The sequence below is a fragment of the Tympanuchus pallidicinctus genome, unplaced genomic scaffold, assembly GCF_026119805.1.
Source record: "Tympanuchus pallidicinctus isolate F22 unplaced genomic scaffold, pur_lepc_1.0 scaffold5, whole genome shotgun sequence".
In the NCBI taxonomy this organism is placed as follows: domain Eukaryota; kingdom Metazoa; phylum Chordata; class Aves; order Galliformes; family Phasianidae; genus Tympanuchus; species Tympanuchus pallidicinctus.
Genome location: NW_026294769.1, coordinates 46,242,020 through 46,261,446, shown reverse-complemented (window position 1 = coordinate 46,261,446; position 19,427 = coordinate 46,242,020). Strand labels below are relative to the sequence as shown.

General features: G+C 38.4%; 1 protein-coding gene across 4 annotated transcripts in view; it reads right to left on the bottom strand.

The window, feature by feature from the left end:
• CRISPLD1 (cysteine rich secretory protein LCCL domain containing 1) overlaps nt 1-16,549 on the bottom strand; it is a 38,520-nt gene extending 21,971 nt beyond the window's left edge. The window contains exons 1-2 of one of the 4 annotated variants that reach the window (XM_052703845.1): nt 16,343-16,549; nt 15,079-15,401 (exon numbers count right to left, since the gene is read on the bottom strand). In XM_052703845.1, coding sequence (XP_052559805.1) covers nt 15,079-15,336 — 258 coding nt within the window. In that variant the 5' untranslated portion in view covers nt 15,337-15,401; nt 16,343-16,549. Of the gene's footprint in view, nt 1-15,078; nt 15,402-16,342 lie in introns of those variants that run through there. The other 3 variants (XM_052703844.1, XM_052703842.1, XM_052703846.1) reach the window with 3 other exon arrangements.
• Between the last annotated feature and the right edge of the window lie 2,878 nt (nt 16,550-19,427).

The following is a 19,427-nucleotide window of genomic DNA, read 5'->3' as shown; positions in this document are numbered from 1 at the left end:
AGAGGTGTCCCTGCCTATAGCAGGGGGAGTTAGAACTATATGATCTTAAAGATCCCTTCCAAACCAAACCATTCCATGATTTTCAACTCTCAGAAAAAAGTGGCAGATAAGGGAATTGCATTGTTTCATTATTGCTGTTTTTCTCCATGCAAATTTTGAAATATTATATGCAACTATTTTAACTTAATGATTTTTGCATGTTCACAGCAAGGTAGTCAGTAGTAGTTGCTTGAAGCAATTCCTCAAGTTCACGAATAAGTTATTTTATTTTATTTTTTAACTGATGATAGCTATACATGACAGATGTCCAGAGCACTGCAGTAGTCTTTGATAAAGAACTTAAATTCATCACAAATTTTCCTGACCAATGTACACCCTAACTCCAAAGTACGATTGAGATTGGATACTGTCTTCAAATGTTTCTTCAACAATTTTGTTCTTTTTTTCATTAACTGCTTCTTGTCTGTAGTCATAGTATAAAATAATGTTACTCCTCTCTTCTTGCCAAGACAGAAATAGGCATGCCTTCCAGTTTCCAGGCCACAACCTTAGCTGCATCAAAGACATAGTCTTTGAAACAGAAGATGGGCTGAAGGTCTTTGCAGGAAGCATAATGCAGAAGACTATTCTAACAATGGGGAGTTTGGGCTCCTTGAATATTTTTGCCTGTTGCAGTTATTCCTGACTACAGAAAAGTATGGTATGTGAGCTAAGGAGGCAACTCTATCCTTCCCAAGAATGTGTGCATGAGATTGCCTCAGATTGGAATTTGCACAATTAAGGGCAAGAGGTTCTAGGTTATGGCTCATGTGCAAATCAACCTATTCCTTTTTACATTATCCATACACATATGCACATTTCAACATCATTTGTTCTGTCATCAACTGTTCTTTAAAAACAGCTTTGGTGCAGTTTCGTAATACTGGAAAAAGAAAAAAAAATGTAAAACTTGAGCAATTCAAATTATAGTACCTTTGTAAAATGTCTGAGGTAGTATCTAATGGGAACTGCGTCATAAATCAGAATTTAAACAGAAGTATAAAAAGAAATGTTTATAAAAAATACAGTACAGAATTTCAACACATTTCAAACACATTAATTTTAAGTTTAATCATGAAAATCCTGATGAAAAAGTGATAAGAATTTTTTATGAGAAAATCATCAGAAATCTGATAGCAAATAGTTGGGACTATGTAAAGATTGATTTCTCAGTTATACAGCATGCTCAAACACATGGTAAGATGATCAATTAACAAATAACTCCACCTTCAAAATACTGTGAGACAATGAGATGAATCACATATCAAAAAGCTTGCATTCATATTTTAGTTTTGCAACAAACAATTCCATGTCTTATTTTCTCCCTGATGTGTATGCTACACAATGAAGTCACTTCAGAACAGTCAGCTGTTCAGGAAATTCTCTGTGTGTGCCAGAGAAGAAAGGACTCATTCATTTGTTTCTCAACCTTTAACACTTAAATCCCTTATTTCTAAGCCAGACATAAAAACTACCTGGCATGGATATAATGTGTATATAGCTAGCGTGGTTTATTGTTTTTTGTTTTTGTTTTTGTTTTGATAAGGAGATTGTGAAGAAATATCCAGCTACAGTACAATTCAACATTGCTTCTTCTTCATCAAGGCTATATTTGAGTTTAAATATACAATAATTACTCATGTTGTTAATGCAGACAGATATTTCAAAGCTAGTTCAAGTATCTCAACATATGGAGGTACACCAAGTAGAATATGAATACCTACAAGGGCTGATCTGAAAGTAATGTTTCCTATTTAATTATGTTGGCGCATGAAGTCAGAGGTGGACAATGGTGGTATGACAGTAGAACTGAATCTTCCCACCAATATTCCATTACATTTTGTTATCATGTGGCAGATGGCAGCAAAGGAACAGTCAGACAAAATGGTGTCTGACATGGAATTACACATGAAGCAAAAGGAACATCATTAGATTCCTTCATGCAGAAAAAAAATTGCACCCATTGACATTCATTACACTTGCTGAACATTTATGGAAACCAAATAGTGGATGTGAGCACAGTGAGGTGGTGGGTGGTGCATTTCAGCAGAGATGACAGCAACAAAGGGTCACTTAAGCTGATGCAGATCTTTTTGTGGGCATCATGTAGGCTTTTATTCATCGCTAGTGAAAATGCCTAGCTAAAGGTGGTGACTATGTTGAAAAATAGTATTTTGTAGCAGAGAATTTGCTCTATCAAATAGTTTTATTGCATTCTTTATTTCCATGGAAACTACAATAGATAAAAACAGGAGGCACTACTTTCACGGTGACCTATATAGATCTTATTTTCTTACCTCTTTCATGTATTATACATAGGTATTGAGTACTTCTTAATTCTGGCTTTCACAGAAAACTATCGGTATTAACTTACCACAGTCCTGCAGATTTAAACTTCTTCAACTTTACTGAGTCATGTATGTCGTCCATGGCTTTTACAAGACATGTAACAATTTTACCAGTTCATGGACCTAACCTCAACTAGAAAGATATTAATCTCTTACATTCCAAGCTGTGTCTGATAACAGATGGCTAGAACACTCAATACACACATATTACTGAGAACTGCAACTACAACCAACATCAGACAGGTAGGTTCTCATGAGGACAAAGGATGATGTTCTTCCCTCATTCTGCCTTCCATTCTGGACAGGAAATTACTTCCTGCTAGTCTGGTTCCAAGTGATGGACAGATTCATGAATCCAGATGTACAAAATTCTCTGGAGAAACAAATTGTGCTATTTGTGTTTCATTGAATAAACAGAAATATTTGGCATAGGTATTAGTGGTAGCTGATCATAATTTTAGAGATGCTCACTGTGCTTCAGTTGTTGATATAAAAATTGTAAAATCCAGAAATACAAAAAGAAAAACAACAAAACATGCATAGGTAATACAGAGTTTGCTTCTACTCAAGATCAACATCCTGCAAGGCAGACTCCCTCAAGCGTTGTTTTTTTTTTTTCATACTTAATCAAGATACTATCTCTTAGCTTTTAACCTTGCCAAATTTACTTTTCCTAAAACTCCCCAGGACATACAGAAACAACTAAGTTCACAAGCAATCTGCTTCCTTATGACAAGCAAAATTTTCTTCTAATGAAATATGCACATTCAAAACAGGAGATCTCAAATGCTGGAAATCAGTTTCTTGGCCATTCAAGACAGCAATTTTTCTGTAGAAACTCACCAGCATAAGCAGTTCCTTTTTACACTTGTATCTTCATATGTGACACAAAGTCTATGAACTTTTCAGGCATCATTACTGTGAAGCATGTTCCTCCATATATAAAACCCTTAGCTGAAAGTTTAATGATGATCTAGACTTGATTCCATTATCTATTCTGAATAGTTTACCACTGACTTCTGCTATCCAAATAAGTATGCTCAGAGTAAAACTGCTATCCCCAAACTTATGTATGAGTTGGTGTGCACATCATGGGCATTGGCTGAACTTCCAGAATCTGCAAGCAGTAAGAGGAGAAAACATTCAGCTCTACATACTTCCATCTTATAGTCTCAGTTGGGTTTATTTTATTGTCTTCTTCTTTTAGATTTGGAAAATAACTTGCATATCATCCAAGCACCATGATTATTTACAACATTTCTGCATTATTCACACTTATATACTAAAACATTCCCATCCATGAAGGAAACAATGCCAATTTTTTAAGACTGTAACACCATCACATACACCTTGATGGAAGTCAGATCAGATTAGGATTTTTCAATGGCAGGATTTTAATTTAGATCAGGAATGTGGTTTCTAAATGAAACTCCTGATCATTCCCATTTAGTGTACATCACAGAGCACTCTTGGGGTACAAACCAGATTCCTTCCAGACAAAATGTCAGGAGTTGTGTTCTAAGAGCACATCTAAAGTTTACAGTTGTTAATGAGTTTTCAGCCCACACCAACAGATAAGACCCAGATCAAAATAGAAAACCCTGAAATGTAGAGAGTATGAATGTCAGACCCTCGGCACCAATTCTTTTGCTCTACAAAACCTGCTGTTGTAACACAACACTTGCTGACACAAGCACCACCTTTCTCAATATTTTGTTAAAACTGTGTGCCAATAACAATCCTAGAGTTTTGCAAATCTTATCCTAGACTAGCTGAGGCTAGCACCAGGCTGGTTGATTAAACTACATAGTGAGAGCAGTTACTAATTCCAGTTGCCAATTTTTCCCCTCAAGAAAGTTTTATAGGCTTAGCAGCAGGGATGTCACATGCAACGCAAATCTTTTAAATATTCCCAGTTTACAACATATCATATTAAAATAAACCAAAACTAACACCAGATTAACTTCACAGACTGGACTACAAATTGTGGTATTTAACCTCTGTCAATATGGGGTTCAAGTAGCGTGTATATTGAAACCAATGCTCCGCTTATTGAAAAGCTGTTTCAGAGAGGATACTGCAGCTTACAGTACAACTTGGCATCAGCCAAACCAATCACATGGGGTAGGATTAACCTTCCTGGAAATTAAACAGGCTCAAAGTAGATACAAGCATTTGAGCTAATTATCTGAATTACCTTTGTAGTTACATAGACAAATAAGCACCTACAGAAGGAGATAATTTTGGCTACCTATCTTTAACTGAGAGGAACTGCATGCTGGAAATTCTCATTTCTCTCCACTAATTATAAAAGAGATTGGCTCAAATGCAGACATCTACACCAGACAACAAAAGCTTGGTGAGATGAATCTCACTATTTATATTATATGAGTGCTAAATCAAGAGGAAATTCTCTACCCAAGGCAAATCAGCATGAGTCCATCAATTACAGCAACAGGTGTTGCATCAAAACTGAGAAGCCCAATAGTTCAAGAGCACAGTAATAACATTTTAATTGGAGAGACTTTCATGTGTAAAGGAATAAAGAAAAAATTGTATGGAAAGCAACTGTATGGAAAGAAAAAAAAAAAAAAAGAGCTAAAATTTAAGCTCAGTACAGATGGAAAAGTAAGTACAGTGGGCACCACTGAAAGTAAACATTTACCATGGCATAGTATAAATACTTCATTGCTGTATACGTTCTAAATATAGGGAGAGAGTAGTAAAGTAAATACCACCATACAGTATGGGTATTTATTTACTGTATTCTTTAAGACTAATGATAATAAAAAGCAAAAAAAAAAGCAAAAAAAAAAAAAAAAAAAAAGATGAAACATTGATTAAGAAATGTCATGAGCAAATAAGGCAGAAATACACTTAAGAACCAGAAATCAGCTATGTGGTATCAGCATAGAATGGCAGAAAGGCACAGCTGAAAGAGATGGATCTCAACCACATTTTAGCCTCTTTTACTGAGACAAATCAAATATTTGCGTGTTGTCCACTTTTTAACAATTGAAACTAATAACGGTAATTTCTGAATAATATTTATTGCCTTCTTCTTCCAAATTTTATGACTGTAAGAGTAAAGAATATTTTCTTGATAGGAACCTAAACCTCCTGCCCTGCAATGATAGCTTATTTTTTGTTGTGGTTGTTGTTGTTTTTATTTGCATGTAAAAACAAACAAACAAACAAACAAACAAAAAACCAAGAAATCACTCTTTCCTGTACTAACCTTTATTTATTTCCCAGATTAAAAAAACTCAGCTGTTTCTCTCCTTCAGTCCTCATAAATCACACATTCTGCATTTATAATCAATCCCATTAATCTCTTTCACTGACTATGAAGTGGCTAGACAATTCCTAAATTGCCAATGCTGGACATCGCATTTCAAACAAGGTCTCACCAATTTCACACAGATAAGTCATTTTCTTTCACATATTGTTGGCTCATTATTTTCTTAGTGTAACTCATGGATAGGATAGTGTTACTCCTAGCTGTTATTTACTCCTTGCGTTCCACCTGCTTGATACTCTACTTACTCTACATCTTGCAGTTACTTTTACTTTATTTCATCACATTCATTCCAGGACATTTCCTCCACTTGACAAGTTCTGATAATTTTTAAATAATTCTAAAACAATCCCAACCTACGTTACTGTATTCTCCAGTTCTTAAGTGCATTCCTTGCTCATCTAAGTCATTATCTACATGCTTAACTGAAATGGGACTTGCTCGGACATCATCAACATTTTCAACCCTTTGTGTATTTAACACCAAGCTTCTGTCACCTTTAACTTGTTTTGGGTCAAGAGTGTCAAAACCCTTCCAGAGTCAAAAAATGAGACACCCACTACTTCTACAAGTATACTACGCTAGTTAACTATCAGGTCACAAAAGTAAAAAAGATTGGTTTGATACAATCTCTTCTTGAGATATACTGGCAGTTTTCCTTGTTTTCACTTAAGGTGAGGGTAAGGCAATTTTATCCATACTTAGCCTTGTAAGGGAAGTCCATAAAAACTAATGATAATTAACACCTCTGAAAAGTCACTTACTAGCATGCAACTGAGACAGCTACCTTCAGACATTTGAATCCAAAAATATCAAATTCCATGCTAGCCTGAGGTGACTTACATAGTATATAGCAGAGTGAACACAAAACCCCAGGAGTACTGAAACACTAGACAACTGTCCCTGAAAATACAGAAATACTCATTCTAATAAGTACTGATATACTCCTTAAACACAGACAAAGCACAGGTAAAATCATTAAACTTTCCAGTAGCAGGAAAGTTAGGCACCCATTTTCTTTTGGAAGAAGAGAGCTTGTCTAAAAGTAAAAGGTAAGAACCTTACATGCTACCACATGGTAGACTGAAGTTATAGAGCATTAAGCTGGGCAGAGATCCTTGAATAGACCTTGAGGTTGCAGCTACTTTTTGGAAGAGAGTAAAGAGCAGGAAAACTGTGGCTTTTGCCTGGAAACAGGAAAGCAAGATGAGGCCAAAAATATTGTTCCCAAACACTGAATAAATTGCTCCAATATTTAGAAGTATCTCTTTATTACAGTTTCATGTGTTTGAGCTTATGTGTTCAAAAAGTAAAAACCAGGAATAGGAATGAGTAGACATGACTAATCACATTTAATTCTGTGTGTACTCTAAGAGTGTTAAAAACACCCTTGCTGGAATAGTCAGGTTTCCAAGGTGTTCTGAAACAGTACATTTACTTTCCTACTTTTTAAAAGCAGTGCATAAAGGCTTTCTATTACAAGATGACTAAAAAATCATCTATTTGCTTCTATATTCTGACATGAATGGAAAAGAAACAACATTGATCACAGATGTGCAAACTGATCTTGATTTCTGCATTTTGTGCATTGCCAAAGAATGAATTACACATTCATTACAAACAGTATTCATAAATATGCATAGCTAATTATAAACTGACCACAGCACAGCTCCTTACCTCAAATCCTAGTACTCATTACTACTATAAACTAGATGTAACTGATTGCTTTCATGCAGCAGTTTTACAGATGCTACAGAATTTCCTGGACTTTGAACAGGAATTAGCCACAGTGTCTCACATACGTGTCACAATGAATGTTCACTTCTAAAAGGTGACCATTGCAATTTGATATTAGTACAGCAGAAGTGAATTGAACTTACTGTAAGAGATCACAGTGATCATACGTAACATGGCCCTATTGACAGAAATGTTTAAATAAAATTTAAATGAAGGGAATTGGAAAATATGCCTTAAAGAGTACTTGACCACTGAGGCAGCCAACAAGGCATTGAGAATGTATATACTGCATTATGTAATAAGAATCACTCTTTCTTAAAACTGTCTTGAAACAAAGTTCTGGATTTAATGCAATCTTCCCTCATAATAAAGTAAAAGTTGTCCAGACATAAGATAGTCTTAATGAATTATGCCTTTTTGACTATTATAATCACTCCACTTTATGCCAAATCTAAGGTTGAAGAGTACTTTTATAGAAAACAGACTGAAGACATATCTAGTTTTTCAATGTCATTATTTAAGAAATAAATATATTTTTTACTTTCCTCAAATAAAAAATGTTAAAGAGGATGTCATAAAGATGAAAGACTACATGGAGTTGCTTTCACAAATCTCGTTGATTCCTGCTGTTTTTAGCCTACTTTATGTTTAAGTCTGATCCCATTACTACTGATCAATATTTTTTTTCTGTTCGGGAGGGCAATGAAGAAGTCTTCTGTCAGCAAAATAAAGGATGAACAATATCTGTTCTATATTGCTAATTATTTTCATTATGGGAAGGCTAACAGTAAGCCTTTCTGCTACTTTCCACTTTCAGTTTCTTTACTTGGAGTTGCTTAGTTGTGGTTGGCATTCTATCAATAAAAGTCATAACATGGACTTATCCACTTGCTTTCTTGGCCACTTCACATTGCACAATCTTTTGCTAAAACAGCCACAGAGAATAAGAGGGTAAGTCAACGTCACTGAGCTCTTTGATGCAGTGTCAGTAAGCTCTGAGCACAGGCTGAAGCAATTCCATCAACCTTTGAAGTGGAGCAGGTAAGTGGAAAACCAGAGAGAAAACAGACAGGTTCACTCTGAAAAAGGCTCCTCTCTTTTTGGCAACTATAGTGCTCTCTGGCCACTTAAGGGATTCCACAAACCAAGGTTTTCTGTTTTGTGTTTGTGAATTGTGTTTAACCAGGCTACCCAGACTTTCTGCAAAATGGACAAGACAAACTAGAGTCATGTAAGAGTTTCATCAGTAATGTCTAGGAATTTCAACAGGAGACTGCCATTCAGCACATAAAAGTTCATCACATCTACTGCAAGGTCTCTAAGTTTACTAATGCTGTTTCAGTTCTCTGCACACTGAAGCACTGAGATTGACTCCTGTGCATACTTCAGTTCTGTAGCTACATAGGTGATAGACTGAAAATCTCAGCTGAGAGCTGACAGACATGCAGAAACCTGCTAAATCCAGACATACACAGATCATTATATGAAGCAGCATAAAATTGCTGAAATTATTTCAATCTCTATTAGAATAGGGATTGAAATCAGCCACTGTGATGACATGAAGAATGTTTTTCTATTATCTGTGCAAGAGCTCTCTGTACTAGTGGGTTCAACCGATCCAAAGTTGAATCATCCATATTTAAAAAAGGCAAGAATTTGCTTTAGGAAAATGAAGAAAAATCCAAATTATTTATAGTCATTCTTCTTCTTCTGAAATCTTCACAAAGCTACTGAACCAAGCTGCAAGTTCTCAAGACCCCCAGAACGAGGCCCGGAGGAAGCCAGTACTCATTCAGAAGCCTCTTTTGAAAGAAAGGATACAGTATCAACACTTGCAACGCAGTGCTATGGCAGTTTTCAGACAGACAAGACCTTCTGAGAAAATATATCAGAACGAACTAGGTATATTTCTAGCTTTCCCATGAACAAAATATGGATGCAGTATTGCTATCAGAAGCACATACATGTTTGTCCGTAAGAATTATAAAATTATACCAAATCAATGTGCTAATCTGAACTTTTGAAAAAAGTACTCCTACAAGAGTACATTTCCTTCATTCCAAGTTCATTTCCTTCACAAGGTTTGCAGAAACAAACAAACAAACAAACAAACAAAAAGAAATCTGAAAATCAAGACAGGAGGCAGGGGCTTTGTGATGACATCCCTAACAGGTAATGGCAGGATGTGGACAAAAGAAGACTAAAAATAATTAAATAAGAAGCCTAGAAAACACTGATATTCCTAATTATTTTGATTACAAATTGCAGTGTGTGGCAAGGTGCCAAGAAACACCAGGTTGAAATACTTTGCTATCAACCTAGGAAGGTTGATAAAAAAAAGATGACAGGAGAGTGCAGAAGTCTGTCTAAAGTCAATTTACCAAACAAGGAGAGAAAAAGATGTGTTGCCTTATATATTCCAAGGCTATTGCATACACTGGCAAGTGTATGAGAAATCATGGCATTTTCCATTTTTGTCTTAAACAGCAGGTCTGTGCCAAGGGATGCTGGGCAGTAACAGACAGCAAAGCACAGACCAGCCTCAGAGCAGAAAAGCCTCACTATGGCACTGTTCTGGTCAGACTCACGACTGCCATCAGAAGTTTGCTTTAGTTCCCTGTACTACTACAGACATTTTTTCCACAGTAACCCAAGTGACTGATGAGAAGGCCATACTGGGTCAATGGCTCAGGATAGGAAATATTGAAAGCATCATCTAATTTCAGCTCGGGAGCCTTGGAATATTAGCACAGAAACGTCATCTCTCACAGCTCTCTTAGCAGTGCTGTTAATCCTTGCACACATCATAAAGAAAAAAGGTCTTCACTCCTTTCTGTATTAGGAAGCACTTGTTTACTGTATACAAAAGGATAAACATCCATAGAGTATGGACTTGCTGTATGTTTTCATAGCAAGCTGTTCACCATTACCTCAAGACTTTTTTTCATACTATCAAGCTGCAATACTGACAATTCAAAAGGTCTCAGTGCTGAAGGAAGAGCTCTAGGAAAGAACGATCCAGCGTGCAATCATAAGATCATCTGCAGCCACTGCAGAGGAGGCAACTGAATTTGTGGGGTTGCTGTTCCCTACACGGGAGCTCATGCAAGTCCCCACACCAGAAACTTTCTATACAGAGAAAGAAACAGAAGCTGCACCTACACCAGAATTAAGCAATGAAAAGAAACGAGGAAAAAAAAAAAAAAAAAAAAAAAAAAGGAAATTGCTACTTTAACGCTATCAAGTTGCAAGGTCTAGATAGTATCACTCATGAATTTGGAGGAACTTAATTATGAAATTGCTGAATTGATGAATTACTGTGTAGTGCAACAAATTCTCTTCCAAAATGGCCTCATTAACAAAATACAGTATGTGGGTGCTAATATTTTAAAATGCTTCCAATGGATTCTGAGAAACTGCAGACCAGAAACTGACTTCTACTTGGATGATTTGATAGGCTAAGTAGTAAAGTAAATACCTGGATAATACAAGCTGCTCCCAAATCTATCAATCTATCAGACTTCTTTGAAAGCATCATAAAGATTAAAAAAAAAAAAATTAAAAAAAAAAAAAAGTAGTTAAGTCTTTTTTGCAAAGTCTCTCACTAAGTTGTTAAAAAAATGAAGAAAAAAAAGCTATAATGAAATAGATGAGATAAAGAAAAAAGAGCCAGTTTAAAGGAAAAACAACCACAGTAACAGTTAATGTAGCATATGATTATGTGGAGAGCTCTGCAACTTTTTGTCACAAAGATATATGTAGATTCAAGCATTTAGATTCATAGAAAAGAGTTCCTTCTGGAATTACTGGTAGAAAAAATAAAACAAAGTGCCGATTTAGAAAGTCCCTAAGCTGCTGTTTGCTCAAAGCTGGGAGTTTTCATTGCAGAAGTTTCTCTGTTTCCATTCTCTACTCTTATCCTCTTACCCTAGGAATCCCCTACAGCTCACCACCAGAGCCAATTATGTGGGAAGATGAACTTTTCATCCGTTTAGTTCAGCCAGACAGCCATGAGAATATTCTGTTTATTACACATAGCCACTAACCTTTGCTGCTGTTAGTAACTTTGGGTCACTGAACTGTGATAATCTCATACCCTTTTTCTTTTACAAGGCAAAAGGGTAAAGTTTACAGCTGTACAGAAAACCAGTAATTCAACCCTTTTTTTCCCTTAAGGAAATCTAGATCTTACATGCTGAAGCTCATCCTCTAATACAAGGGAAGTCAATGGCATGCCAAAGAACTACAGAAATCTGTACTACAATAGCACCATACTATTTTCTATCACTACACGTGTCTGTCACGGAGGCTAAATCAAAACTGCAATGCGCTGCATGACACGAGACATTAATGCCATGGTTTATTCTTTTCGGTCTTCATGCTGTATCATCTACCTGCTGAATACATTATACAAAAGTACGTTAGTGTAAAAACTTTTTCTCCTCTGCACAACTCAAAAAAAAAGTGTTGGTCCTGCAGTTCTCTCAAAGATATGGTTGATATGGCTATCAGGGTACAGATCAACGCTTCTGCATAAACTGCAGTTCCTCATTTCTCCCAGTCATTCCCACTATTCATTCCCACCATCTTCTTTTATCAGCACTACTACTCATCTGATTCAGCCATGTAGGGAATTCCAAACTCAAACTGGCATAAAATTAAAACTACTGGGAACGAAAGGAAGAAAGAGGGAAGAAAGAGGGAAGAAAGAGGGAAGAAAGAGGGAAGAAAGAGGGAAGAAAGAGGGAAGAAAGAGAGGCATGTTTCTGATTCTTTAATCAGTTAAACCAATCTCATCATCAACTCAGATATGTATCAGTGGCAAGAGCAGGACAGAGGCATTTTCAGGTAAAGCTGACTGTTAGTTTAGCATAATTGAAAAATATGAATTGTGTAATGAGAGAAGATAGCTCCCACATACTTTTTCCCAGCTCCAAACACACTTGAAGATTTTAAGCTCTACCACAGACTTAGAGAGAAATAGGCATATGAGTGAGGCACCTGAACCTTCACCATCTCCTCTCAGATTCTGTACACCGTTAATACTTCATTTTCACCAGTAGAGCCAGCCCTGTTTTCAAAGAAGGACTGTACTAGTACAAAGGGCTGCTCATACTGACACGGCTGTGCCCATAGCAGGAAGGTTTCTGCCAGGAGTTTTATACTAATAAAGCACTCCAAAAGTAGACAAAAATATTTCAGCTGTACTTCTCTAGCTCACTAAATATCAGGAAAACAATTAGAGGGATTTTTGAACTTGCCTTTGTAAGGCCTCACATATCTTAATCATATTGCAAAGATCTTTTTAAAATCACTTTTAAGATTCTCAACACCATCCATCCTTTATTAACAAAAAAAAAAAAAAAAAAAAAAAAAAAAAAAAAAAAAGGCAAATGCAGTTATAATTCCGTTCATAATTGACTCCTTGACCTTTCTATGATTCAGAGAACTGACCCAGAGGTCACAAAAGCTTCTGAAACCAGATCTAAGAGTGTTTATCTCTTTGTCTGGAAAGGCCACAATGGTACATACCTTAGTATGTGTCCAGAAAAGTGTTTATTAAGGTGTAAAAACATGTATCTGTCTATATTCAATCATGGACAAGAGAAAAGCACTAATAATTACACAGCTACAATATCCGTCAGAAGTTATGAGAGAATGGACTTTGCCTCTAAGTTTACCTTTTGCCTATATGCTCTATAATAATGACTGGACATTAGGTTTCCCAAGATTTTTTTGTTGTTGTTTTCCCTTTAAGTGGGGGACAAAACAAGCTTCCTTTACAGCTACTCACAGCTCAATCTGGGGCTACCCATCTCATTTGCAATTTTGTACCCAATTTTTTGAGCTATTAAGAAGCAGAACAGCCTTTATGACATCTTATGTAGAAAACAAGGTAGACAGTCAGTCATAAACTGTATCACAAAATGTATCTTCCAGCATTCACAAATTCAGTCACTACCTTCTTCTTCTCAAGCAGTAGATGTGTTCTTTCCTAAACCATCCTCTTGGTTCACCATCTTTGCTTCTGCTTGCTTCCTCCAGCTACAACCTCCCTTCTCAAACAATCCCAGGCTCAGACTTTCCAGTAGCCTCTTAGCAGTCTCAAAACCTCCTCCTCTAAGCTCTGATTTCTCAGTTTTTCTCCACCCTGAGAGACCCAGCTCTTCTCCTAACCGCATGTACTCATCAAATTTTCTTTCCCTCTCTGCTGGCAACTTCTCAGTACCTCCCCAGACACTCAGCCTAGTTCCAGATCCTTCTCATAGCTTCCTGCATCTGAACACATCTCCATTCCTTAGTTCAACCGGTTACAGACCTTTTATCTTCTCTAACTTAATAGTCTTTCCTAGTGTCATTTTACAGAAAGAAGGCTTGACTACTTTAAAAAAAAGTTTCCCAGAAAAAAAAAGAAAAAAGAAAAAAAAAAAAAATCAACCTTCATTTTTAGAGACAAAAAATGTAATGCATATTACTGAAAAGTTTGAAAAAAAAGCCCTCAACAAAGTTTAAGGGTATGTGCAGACAACAGTAACTGAAAGAACTAAAGAGGTTTAAGATACAATCCTCTTTTTGTTTGGAGACAGAATGTAGTAACTAATTCTTTGAATGTGCATAGCTTAATATAATAAAATTCATATAGTACATTCAAGTTAAACTACCTTTATTGATGACTTAAGCAAACACGGTTTCTCTATGACACATACATTCTCAGTTCAATCATATCTCCAAGCTAATAGAGACATAGCTCCAAGCTCGGAAAGATATTTAAGTCCTGAGATATGCTAACATGATCCTTTGTCATAAACTCACAATGGAAAGTGTTATATTTGGTGCAATGTTTGGTGTTAACAACTCAGTAACACTTCCTCTGATGAAGGGTCAGATAAATAATACACATTATAGATATAGGAGTAAGATTTGGGTGCTTCTGCAAGAACAAGACTATGGAGGAAAACGTGATTTTTGTTAAAAGCTCCAATAACCTAGTTTGATCTAATCAACAAGAGAAATAGACAGTGTTGAACTACGGCATGAAATTTAAGCTCATAAACATGGCAGATTTATATCTACAAACAAACTAAAATAGACAGACTTCTATATGTCTGTCTATTTTACAGAAGACAGATTAAAATACAGAAATTATGTATTACATTATTAATCTGTTAGACATGGGAACATATAGAACTCCAGCACATGTCAACTCAAACAGAAGACTTTATAGAAGCCTCTTTTTGCTCAGAAATTGCATCCAACCTAGAAGCGTGGGAGAGAATCCATGTTATTTTGAAGCTCCATAGTTCAGTGCTCTTCTCAGATGGTAACTTCATAGGCCACAATCAACTATTCTGAATAATGCAATTTTGGAAATTGGCCCCTGATCCGAAGGAATTGCGTCTTAAATTAAATAAAGGAGATATGAGAGATTAAACCTATTAATATCAGTAAAATACAAGATACACACAAAGCATTTTTAACTCAAAGTTCACCCCTGTACAAAGTAAAAAAAAAAAAAAAAAAAAAGAGAGAGACAAAAACAAGCATTTGTAAGAAGAAATCAGGCAAGCTATGACTGAAATTATGCTGCTTTATAAAGTGACAGTAACTACTCTAAAGAACATTTCTTTCTGCACGTGGCTATCAGTTTTTCCTTACCATATATTCCATATTGGAAGCTGGTGGATACACCTGACCCCGTAACTTATTATGAAGATCCAAGATACTTTGCATATCACTGTCTGTGATAGCCCTTTTCCCTCTCTGCTTGGCGATCCACCACTCACCATCTTCATCCATGTATTTTTCCAAAAGTTCCTCTAAGAGCGTGGCATTGGGAAGAACCATTGCAGAAACTGCTTGGGCTATGAATAGCAAGGTAGTTACTCTGAGCCATTCCTGCACTACATACTTCATGATGAATGATCTCAGAATGCTCAGGAGTTAGCTCCAAGACAAAGTCTTTTTTCCAGGTCTGTTGGCTGCAAACGCATAAGAGAGAGTAATGTAATTGGGAGGTTGAAGCACTGGTCTGTATGAATTCATTAAGCAAAAAAAGTCAAACTGTAGTGTATACAGAGTTGGCCACTGTCGATTAAGAGGGAGAAGCAAGAATGCTGTGTGTTATATACACTAATAAATACAAGCTGCTGTTTGGAAAGATTGCTTATCTTCAACTTTGTGAACTTCAGTTGTCCAAGTGCTTTTGTATACACTCTGGCATGCACATTTTAGTGTCTGCATGCAAGAAAGCATGCTTTCTGCAGCTACTTAACAGAAGCCAGACATAGAGGAAGATTAGCTGTAGATAATTTTCCTAGTATTGGAATTTATTAAAAAAACAAACAAACAAACAAAAAAAAAAAACCACATTCAATTTCAAAATGTTAAATGAGAAACACAGTGGAGTAGATACAAAATATCCCTTCTTGATGCATTTCAAAACAAGACTCCGATGAAAGCTTTTATTTTACGATTTCCAAATACCTAATAGAACTAAAGTTACTCAGCTCTGGCAAGAGAATGGGGGGAGATGGGGGTCATCCCATTCATCGAAAACAACAACAACAACAACAACAAAAAACAAACAAACAAAAAAAGAAACACGGACAACGCTTGAAAAAGTACTACTGCATCAAGAACGCAACATGCCAACGCCGCCTGTTACTTGACTGAGCGATGCTCAGGAGGAGGAAAACTACGGTGCCCCCCTCTCCCCCAGGGGAAAAAAGCGTGAATCCCGCCACCGCCCGAGCCGGACCCGCCGCTGGGAGCACAACAAAAAGAGGCGGAGGAGCAGCGCGGGGTTCTCCCAAAGCCGAGCGGCGGCCACGGAGCAGCGTCCCGGCCCTGCCCTGCGGCCCGCGGGGAGCGGCCCCCTCCCGAACAGTGCCTCCGCCCCCGGGCTGGACGCTGCCCTTACCCTCCGGCGGCGGCTGCCTCCTCTCTCAGCAGCCAGCTTCGCTCCGCCGCCTCGCCAGGCCCGCGCCGGGCTCGGGGGGCTGGGAAGGAGGGCCCGGGCACGGCCTCGCCCCAGTGGTGGTTGCCGGGTTGCGAACGAGTTGTGCCGGCGAGGGGTGGATGTCGCCGAACGCGCCGCCGCCCCTGGGAGCTCTACGCTTCTTCCTCCCGACTCCCGCCTCGCCGGGCATTTATCGCGGGCGGCGGTGACGTGAGGCGGCCACCCCTCCCGGCACCCCGGGGGCGGGCCGCGATCCGCGATCCGCGCTCCGGGTTCCGGGCTCCGCGGCCGCCCCCCGCTCACCGCACCGCCCGTCCTCACCTGGACGGCCGCGAGCTCTGCCGCCCGTCAGAAGCTGGCCTTGCTCCTACCAAAGTAGTGGCCCAGAAAAGGTCGAGAGAGGGCCCTACTCCCCCGCCACCTCCACCCGTGGGCAGCTGAGAGGATGCTGAGCGGTCGGTTGGCTTCAGCAAAGCCAAAAAGCTGGGCGTTCAGCTCCCAAAAGCCCAGACAGTGTGTGAATGCAGCAAGAGGTATCAGGGCAGGAATTTTGAACTATGGATTCAGAGCAGCTGCTTGAACCTTGGCTTCACAAAGTAGAAAGCTATTTGCTATATGTACTATGTAGCACAAAGCTACAGGAAAGAAGCTTGTAACAAGTATATTTTCCAGCGAAACTAGGTATCAGAGGTGAACTTTTGAATTATACTTACATCAAAGTCCTGTAGCTTGGTTATTATTTTTTATCCAAACCACTAGAGACAATGTTTCACTTATTTAGTATGATTTGGTGCCCTGAGCTAACAGTGGGATTGACCAGCTTCCAGTCTTCACAGTACTGCTATACCAGCTTGCAAAGGTTTTCTGTATTTTCATTTTCAGCTATTGGGAGGCTGAGGTTAAAATTCATCAGAATCCAGCTGGCTTCAGACTGGCTCCATAAATGCTTCCAAATTTCTTGGGCCCAAGAGAAACAATAATGTGCAAGGAACACACTGCTTCTTACTGTACCCTCTCTTTCTCACTTTTAGTTAGAATTTCCTTAAAAACTTTGCATGTAACCTGTTTTACAAGCTTCTATGAGTACTCTGCTACTTATGTACCACAATATATAAAAACATGATCTATATTGGTTGCTCTCTATGATATTATTTTTTTTTCAGAGCTGAGATATGGATCAGAACTTCATAGAGTTTGCACATCAGATCTGGATTTTTTGTAGTAGTCATGTCTTATTCATCTAATTTGATGTAGTTACAAAAATGTCCAAAGACCAATACTTGGTTTGGAAGAGACTTTAAAGATCATCTAATCTAAAAAAGCATGGCCAGCAGGTCAAGGAAAGTGATCCTGCCCCTCTGCTCTGTGCTGTGAGGCCTTACCTGGAGTACTGTGCCCAGATGTGGACTCCTTAGTATAGAAGAGATAGGGAATTGTTGGAGCTCATCCAGAGGAGGGCTACAGAAATTACCAAAGGGGTAGAATACCTGTCCTATGAGAACAAGCTGAAAGAGCTGGGCTGTTGAACTTAGAGAAGAAAAGGCTCTGAGATGACCTAACAGTGGCCTTTCAATACCTAAAGGGAAGCTACAGGAAAGAGGGGGACAGACTCTTTAGCAGGGCCTGGGGTGATAGAACAAGGGGAAATGGCTTCAAGCTCAAACAGTGTAGATTTAGGTTGGATATAAGGAAAAAGTGTTTTACAGTTAGGATAGTGAGCCACTGGAACAGGTTGCCTAGAGATGTGGTTGATGCCCTTTCCACGAAGACTTTCAAGGAGAGTCTGGATCAAGCCCTGGGTAACCTGGATAACCTGTGCTTGTCCCTTTTCATTGCAGAGGAGTTAGACTACATGATCTTCACAGGTCCCTTTCAACTCTAAGAATTCAATGATTCTATGATCAAGTTCCAAACTTCCTGCTGTAGACAGGGCTGCTTATCACTAGATAAGGCTGCCCAGAGCCCCATCCAACCTGGCCTTATATACCTCCAGGGATGGGGCTTCCACAACTTCTCTGGACAACCTGTTCCAGTGCCTCATCATCTGTTGAATAAAGGATTTCTTCCTAACATCTACATCTCCCCTCCTTTATTTTAAAACTTCACCCCTGTTATATTACTGTCAGATCAAGTAAAAAGCTGGTCTCCGTTTTATACATAAGCTCCTATTAAATACTACATAGCCACAATTCACTTCTCCCAGCTGATCAAGCCCAGGTATCTCAGCCTTCCATCACAGGAGAAGTATTTGAGTCCTTTGATCATCTTTTGGCTGTCCTCTGGACCTGCAGGTCCATGGCAAGCTTTTCATCCACTGTAATTCCCGAATCCTTCCTGGCAGGGTTGCTCTCAATGAGTTCTTCTCCCAGTTTGTACATATTTCCAGGATTGTCCTGACCCAAGTGCACCTTGCACTTAGACCCATTGAATCTCATTAGGTTTGCATAATCTCATTTTTTCACCTTGTCAAGATCCCTTTGGATGGATCTCTTCCTTCTGTTGTTTCAACAATACCACGCAGCTTATTGTCATCAGTGAACTTCCTGATGATACACTCAATCCTGCTCTCTAGGCTGTTGATAAAGATTTTGAAGAACATTAGTCCCAAGACAGAACCCTGAGGGACACCACTCATCATCAGCCTCCACTTGGACATAGAGCCATAACTCCATTCATCCAATTCCTTATCCATCAAACAGTCCACCCTTCAAATTCATATATTTCCAATTTAGAGATAAGAATGTGGTGTGGGACCATACAAAAGGCCTTTCAGAAGTCCAGATAAACAACATGATTCATTTGTCTACTGATGCTGTCACTCCTTTGTAGAAAGCCACTTGATTGGTCAGGCATGATCTTCCCTTGGTAAAGTTGTGCTGGCTTTGTTGAATCACCTACATTCTTTGCATGTGCCTTAACATGGTTTCCAGGAAGATCTGTTCCATGATCTTCCCAGGCACAGACATGAGGTTCAGTGGCCTGTAGCTCCCCAGGTCTTCTTTTCTACCTTTCTTAAAAATAAGAGTGATGTTTCCCTTTCTTCCAG